At 53.9% G+C, this 7815-nt stretch overlaps 1 protein-coding gene across 1 annotated transcript in view; it reads right to left on the bottom strand.

Annotated features, from left to right (window-relative positions):
• Positions 1-596: 596 nt before the first annotated feature.
• LOC107116982 (homer protein homolog 3-like) overlaps positions 597-7815 on the bottom strand; it is a gene marked incomplete at its 5' end in the record, with an annotated part of 25133 nt that continues 17914 nt past the window's right edge. Inside the window, 3 exons of the mRNA XM_015419015.1 lie at positions 597-1436; positions 4648-4728; positions 7392-7499. Of these exons, the coding sequence (XP_015274501.1) occupies positions 1248-1436; positions 4648-4728; positions 7392-7499 (378 nt within the window). The remainder of the gene's footprint in view (positions 1437-4647; positions 4729-7391; positions 7500-7815) is intronic.

Here is a 7815-nt window from a genome sequence, read left to right as displayed (position 1 = left end):
CTTGTGGGGAGGGGAAGGGAAAGGAGTTTGTAAGTCGCTCTGAGACTCCCTTGGGTCGTGAAGGGCAGGGTATAAATCCAACCTCTTCTGCTTCTTCCCTAGGCAGCTGAGTCCACTGTTGCACAAACGTTTTTCCTAAGATCCAGCCGGTACCTTCCCGCCCTTCACTTAAACCCATTCTTGCGAGTCCTCTCCTCTGCTGCCGATAGGAACAGCTCCCTGCCCCTCCTCGGAGTGACAGCCCTTCAGATACTTCAAGAGAGTAATCATGTTTCCCCCCCTCAACCCCCTCTTCTCAGGGCTTCCTTGCAAGGCTTGGTCTCCAGGCGCCCCCCCCCCATCCTCCTCCTCGCTCTTTGGAGGGTGAAAGATCCAACAAGAGCAATGAATGCCATGATCGGTATACCTGTCCACCCCCAACCCCACTCCATTGCCTCTTTCAGTCACGCTTCCGTACAAAACAAGGGAGAGGTTAAAATTTCTTCATTTAGTGCTAATTACTTGCAACCTGGCGAGCCACCAGATTGGCAGCTGTTGCGCTCCCCCCCTATTTCACACACTTCACACCCTCCCCCCCTCCCTCTTCGCCCCCCCCCTCTCCTCTCTCCGCCGGCCCAACAGCACAGGAACGGATTTGCCCAACCCACTAAACAGAAAGTCACTGCTCGCTATGAAGAAAAGGCGTACAATCGGGGTGTGTGGGGGGGAAGAACCCAGCGAGAGAGTCCCCCCCTCTTTTTCTTCCAGAATGGAGAGATCCGAGGCCTCCCGCCTGGGTTGTCTGGCCACACCGGGAAGTAATCTATAAAAAGCAACCTGATTAAAAAGATGGCTTTCCCCGGAAAGACAGGAACGCTCTGACTCAGCCGGCGCGTTTTCTGGTAAAGGCAGGCCGAGGGGAAGAGTTCTCTATCAAAACTATTGGGGGGAGAACCTCCCTGGGGTAGAAGAAGAAGAAGAAGAAGGACACTTCGCCCGTAGAAATGGAAGCATCCGAAAGGGAAACCGAGGCTGAGGGAACCAGCTTGGAGTCGAGGACCTGCCTCCTCCTCCACAGCTGCCTCTCCAAGGACCGTTCGTGGAGAAGAAAGGGGTGCGGCTTCAGTGCGAAGCATCCCCCAGCCGCCCGCCTCTCACCAGTCCACACACACACCCCAACCAGGACCCCAGGTTTGAGAGAGGATCCTGTCGGGGTACCTCTCGGACTCAGGTGGGCTCCCCCCCCCCCGCCGCAGCCACCCCGGGGCTCAGTTGCTCTCCACCAGCTTGGCTAAGTCCTGCCGCAGCTCGCTCAGTTCAAAGATCTTCATGTCCATGATCTCAGCCACCTTGGACACCTCGTGGTACATCTTGTCCCGCTCGGCCAGAGTCTCGGACAGCGTCTGCTCGGCCAGCCGCAAGCGGTGCTCCAGGTCCTTGTTTCGTCTTTCCAGGTCCTGGCCAACAGAGAGAGAGAGGGAGAGAGATCACATGTGGAGAGAGCCAGCGTGACGGTGCGGTTAGACTGTCGGACGAGGAACTTGGAGACCCAGGTTCAAATCCCGCACTCGGCTAAAAAACTTACTGTGCGACTTTGGACCAGTGTCTCACTCCCCTCCCCACAACAGACACCCTGGGACCAATGCCCCCTCTAAGCTGTGGAGTCCTATGAGCAAAAATTCTACTTTGTGAGCTACTGGCATTAAAGTTGTGAGAAAGCGATTTGGCCGCTGCATAAATCAGTTTGCTCTGGAGCCCTCCTTCCTGAGCGAAGACAAAAATGTGTGAGCCGGAGGCTAAAGAACTGTGAGGTAGCTCACACTGGCTCGGCTTAGAGGGAACCTTGCCTGTGAGGGAGGCGGGGCTGAGAGAGCTCTGACAGAAACGGCTCTGTTTCCAGAACAGCTCTGAGAGAACTATGGCTTGCCCAAGGTCATCCAGCAGGTGCAAGGGGAGGAGTTTCTCCCAGATTATCCGCACTCTGGGCATGCACTGAAGTTCCAGTAGATGCATCTGACTAAGCGGCCTCTAGCCCCTGAAAGCCGACGCTGCAATCAATCTCTGTTTGTCTTTAAGATGCTGAAATGCTCTCTTTAGGACTGAGAAGTGGAACAGGTGTGTCCAGGTGTGCATATCATAGAATCACAGAGCTGGAAGGGGCCATACAGGCCATCTAGTCCAGCCCCCGGCTCCATGCAGGATCAGCCGAGAGCAGGGGTGGCCAAACATTAGCAAGGAAATATCACTGGGAAAATACATCTCATCATCAATATCTGTTTTCACCCCTTTCGTTTTTATTTTTGGGAGTCTCGTTTAATGTTAATAGAAAGCAAATGTGCACATTTCCCAATAAAAACGTGTGTGCAATATTTGTTCATGTCTCGCAGCTCTCAAACGTCTCACATTTCTTCTATGTGTCTCTTCCGTTCAGCAAGTCTGGCCAGCCCTGGCCTAGAGCATCCCTGACGAGTGTTTGTCTAGCTGCTGCTTCAAGACTGCCAGGAAGGGGGAGCTCAACCCCCCTCCCCCGGGCAGCTGATTCTACTGCTACTGTAAAAAAGTTTTTCCCTAAGATCCTTCCCGCTGTCAGGTTCAACAGCAAGTAAATCCCCACACTCGTTTCCAGGGAAGCGTTATGCTTTATTAGACTACAGGTCTGTTACCATGTCCACAGGGTTATTGTTAGGAATGACAAGGGCGGAAACATCCCTACATATAGCAGGATGAGGCAAATGGCTAAGCAAATGAAATCCGAGTGCGCGCGGGGGAATTCTCCCGGCAGGAGGTTACATAATAAGCGGGAGAGTCTCAGTGCCCCATGAGAGCCAAAATATTCACACCAGCGGTGGAACGCAAGCCCTCCCCCCGTCACAAGGTCAGACAGATAACTCAGTCTGGCAGCACTGGTTCTCATGGTCTCCCTATCGCTGTTTACGGCAAGCGGGCAGAGCAGCGAGCAAGCTGACTAAGCGGCCTCTAGCCCCTGAAAGCCGACGCTGCAATCAATCTCTGTTTGTCTTTAAGATGCTGAAATGCTCTCTTTAGGACTGAGAAGTGGAACAGGTGTGTCCAGGTGTGCATATCATAGAATCACAGAGCTGGAAGGGGCCATACAGGCCATCTAGTCCAGCCCCCGGCTCCATGCAGGATCAGCCGAGAGCAGGGGTGGCCAAACATTAGCAAGGAAATATCACTGGGAAAATACATCTCATCATCAATATCTGTTTTCACCCCTTTCGTTTTTATTTTTGGGAGTCTCGTTTAATGTTAATAGAAAGCAAATGTGCACATTTCCCAATAAAAACGTGTGTGCAATATTTGTTCATGTCTCGCAGCTCTCAAACGTCTCACATTTCTTCTATGTGTCTCTTCCGTTCAGCAAGTCTGGCCAGCCCTGGCCTAGAGCATCCCTGACGAGTGTTTGTCTAGCTGCTGCTTCAAGACTGCCAGGAAGGGGGAGCTCAACCCCCCTCCCCCGGGCAGCTGATTCTACTGCTACTGTAAAAAAGTTTTTCCCTAAGATCCTTCCCGCTGTCAGGTTCAACAGCAAGTAAATCCCCACACTCGTTTCCAGGGAAGCGTTATGCTTTATTAGACTACAGGTCTGTTACCATGTCCACAGGGTTATTGTTAGGAATGACAAGGGCGGAAACATCCCTACATATAGCAGGATGAGGCAAATGGCTAAGCAAATGAAATCCGAGTGCGCGCGGGGGAATTCTCCCGGCAGGAGGTTACATAATAAGCGGGAGAGTCTCAGTGCCCCATGAGAGCCAAAATATTCACACCAGCGGTGGAACGCAAGCCCTCCCCCCGTCACAAGGTCAGACAGATAACTCAGTCTGGCAGCACTGGTTCTCATGGTCTCCCTATCGCTGTTTACGGCAAGCGGGCAGAGCAGCGAGCAAGCCATGAGGTGTGCGCCGTAGCGCCAGGGTCAGAGAAGGGAGCAAGCAAAACATGGCAGCTAGCTGACATCTGCCCTTAATTTAAACCCGTTATTGTGAGTCCTATTCCCTGCTGCCAACAGAAACAGCTCCCTGCCCTCCTCTAAGGGACAGCCCTTCAAATACTCCAAGAGACCAATCACAAATTAAGACATGGAATTCACTGCCACAGGAGGTGGTGGTGGCTACAAGCACGGACGGCTTCAAGAGGGAACTGGATAACCATACAGAGCAGAGGTCCATCAGTGGCTATCAGTCACAAGGTATAGATAGGAACTCTCAGGCTGGGGCAAGGGATGCTCTGTATTCTTGGTGCTTGGGGGGGTGGGGGCAACAGTGGGAGGGCTTCTAGTGCCCTGGCCTCACTGGTGGACCTCCTGATGGCACCTGGTATTTTTGGCCACTGTGTGACACAGAGTGTTGGACTAGATGGGCCACTGGCCTGATCCAGCGTTGGCTTCTCTTCTGTTCTCATGTCCCCCCTCCACCTCCCCTTCTCCAGACTGGGAGACTGTCTGTCCTTGCAGAGCGGACCATTTCCTTCTCAACAGCCCAAGATGTTGATGAGGTAGGCTTAGCCCACCTTCTGCGACTCCAGGGCCAGAACAGAAGAACAGACGTTTGTTGGGGCTGGGGTGGGGGGAATTCCCTTTGTCTGAGCAGAGGGCCCGGCCCTTGGCCTCCTCGCCAACCCCCTCCCCCAACCCCTCCCCTCCGTTACCTGCACCTTCTGAAAGGTTTCCTCGCTCTCTTCGTTGCCTTCCCATCGTCCCCCTTTCTGGCTCTTCAGTTGCTGAAGTTCCTGAACCACAGGGTGATTGGGGAATGGAAAGAGAAGCAAAGTGAAGCTCCAAGGGCGCCGGATTGACGTGGCCAGGTGAGGACCCCGCTTCACAAAATGGCAGACAGCCAAGCCCAGGGAACCTCCCCCTCCCCACTACACGCACACACACTGGGATTTCGGAAGCATTCAGTCCAAAGTTTCAAAATGAAACCGCTTTATTAACAGATAAACAACGGTCCTGGCCCCCTTCTCCCGCCTTGCCAATTTGGCATGTTACGAAGACACAGAGAAGAAAGAGAGAGAGAGAGAGAGGAATCTGGGAGGGTGACTGAGGCAAAGAAAATGAAAAGAATGATTTTTCAAGACAGGAATGAAAGAAGAAAGAAAGGCAGGCAGGCATCTGGAGGGAGACGGAGGCAAAGAGAATGAAAAGAATGATTTTTCAAGAAAGAAGGAGAGAAAGAAAGAAAAAGCAAGCAAGCAAGAAAGAAAGGGAACCGTTTAGGGCTCAGCTTTTGGCTGGCAAAGCGTTCTTGGAAGGGATATGCAAATGAGCCGGCTCCCGCCTGCAATTCAGCCTCTGCTTTAAATTGTTAATTTAATTGGCACCCATGCGAGAGGGGAAAACTGTGGCAGCTGCGGATAAAGCGGTGCACTGCAGGCGGGGAGGCAGCCAGAGGGGCTGGCCAGGAGACGGGGACCCATCTGTAGTGTGGGTTGCAGGGTGTGTGTGTGTGTGTGTGTGTGCAAGTACCCCCCCAGAAGAGGGAGGGGCATTTTTTGGGAACCTCCCCTCCAGGAGCCTGTCCCCGGGTCCTCCTTCCATTCCAACCCTCTCTAGCGAGAGCGAATGGCTCAAGCGTCCCGGCGGGCTTGACTCGCTTCCACTCCGGTTCTGCTCTGCTCGTACGTTTGCAAATTAAGCAAATGTTACAAAGACAGCCAAAGTCTCCAAGGGCTTTCTCTCCTCCGCAGGAAACTAAATCTGGCAGCCCTGACCCTGGAGCTCCGGGAAGGGAGACGCGGGATGCAGAAGGGCCTTCTGGTGGCTGCAGACGCAAGAAGAGGAAAGGGTGGCCACTGTGCTGCCCGGCCGGCTGCCCTCACTAAGCCTCTGCACACGCGACACATCATGTCCTCCTTGGGTCTGCTGTGAGGATTTTTGATCAGACTTGCTTTCTGAGTAGCTGCGGAATTGGAACTCGGGTCCCTGCATACCTGATTGACTGATTCAAATTAGCACCACAGGGCATGGTGCCATTCCCCCAACCGGAAAGGGCCCTGCTAGAGAAACTGACGCGTACTGATGGTTAACTGCACGTTTCCCCAGCGGGGGAAGTGCCAGCTTTAAGAATGCTCTCTGCACATGCTTAGGGTGACTAGCTCTGGTTTGGGAGGTTCCTGGAGATCAGGTGGCTGAATCTGAGGAGGGGAGGAAGCTCAGTGGGGTATAACGCCCTGCCCTCTCCTCCAGGGAAAATGATCTCCACACTCTAGAGATCACCTGTGATTCAGAAGAACTTGTGGTTCTCAACTGCGGGGCGATTAGACTAATGGGTACCTGCTACTAGAGCGGGGGGGGGCACCTGTCCCCGTGTTGCAGCGGTGAGCAGCGAGCGGCGAAGCGAAGCAGTGGCGACGGCGGTGGCGAAAAATGGTGGCTGGCGAGGCAAGGAGCGAGCAAGCGAAGGAGGCCGGACCAACTGGCGTGGAGGCGAAGCAACGCAGCAGGCCGGAGCCTCATCGGGACAGAGGCCGCAGCGGAGCATGCGCGGAAGTGCGAGTGGTCCTGGCCCGGAAATGGAATCGCTACAGCCGGAAGTGCCTGGTAGGGTAGTCACCACCCCTGTATGTCTGTGGCCCTAGGTTAGATTCTGTAAATGTGATTAGCACCCTCTGTAAGCCGCCCAGAGACCCTTAGGGGTTAGGGCGGGATAGCAAATCGAATAAATAAATAAATATAAATAAATATAACTGCGGGTTAGAAAATTCCTGGAGACTTTGCGGGGGGGGGGTGTGCCTGGGCAGGGGGTGGGGTTGGAGAAGGAAGGGATCTCAGTGGATTGCAATACACTCCACCCTCCAAAGCAGCCATTTTCTCAAGGGGAACGGATCTTTGCAGTATGGAGATCAGCCACAATTCTGCAATGTCTCCAGGTTCCACCTGGAGGCTGGCAACCCCATGCATGCTGTCGTCCTGACCACAGCTGTGGAGTCTTGTGAGCCAACAATTCTACTTTGTGAGCCACCGGCATGAAAGCGGTGAGACGCGTGACTTGGCTCCTGCATCAATTAGTTTGCTCTGGAGCCCATCCTTCCTGAGCGGAGACAGAAATGTGTGAGCCAGGGGCTAAAAGACTGTGAGCTGGCTCACGCTAACTCAGCTTAGAGGGAACACGGGCCCTGACCCAAATTGGCCCCTCGAGCACAGAACTTACAAAGCGTATCTGAACCAAAGTCCTTGTGGCGAACCCTGCAGGACACGAGGATCATGTAAAAGGGTGGCTAGGCCCGTTTCTGAGGAGGGGAGCGGCAGACGCCGAAGGCAGGCCAGGCAGGAGAGAGGGAGAGCTGGAACAGACCCGTCCCAGTGAGTCTGAGGCAAGATCCGATCCAAGGGATTCCCTGATTCATAGCTCGGTTCGCCAGTCCGCCACGCAAGGAGGCCATCTGTCACTCACCTCGTCTTTGGCTTTCACCAACTGTTCCAGTTCCTCCAGAGCCGGACTGGCTTCCTCCTTGGTCTCGCCTGAGGGATCGTGGTCTCTTTGGGCTTCCAGCTCTGCCACCTGGGGGGGGGGGAGAGCCTCAAAGTTACATTTATGTATTTATTACAATACTCGTACCCCGCATTCCCTTTTACCTCAGCTAGGGATACCAACTTCACTTTGGGATGCGTGGGGTGGTGGTTAAGAGCGTCAGAGTAGTATCTGGGAGACCGGGGTTTGAATCCCCACGTGCCACGGACACTTGCTAGGTGACCTTGGGCCAGCCTAACCTACCTCGCAGGGTTGTTGTGAGGATAAAATGGAGAACAATGTAAGCTGCTTTGGGTCCCCATGGAAGGAAGGAAGGAAGGAAGGAAGGAAGGAAGGAAGGCTGCAT

Source organism: Gekko japonicus, unplaced genomic scaffold (genome assembly GCF_001447785.1).
Source record: "Gekko japonicus isolate JY-2015 unplaced genomic scaffold, Gekko_japonicus_V1.1 scaffold3739, whole genome shotgun sequence".
Classification (NCBI taxonomy): domain Eukaryota; kingdom Metazoa; phylum Chordata; class Lepidosauria; order Squamata; family Gekkonidae; genus Gekko; species Gekko japonicus.
This window is presented reverse-complemented; position numbering and strand designations above follow the sequence as displayed.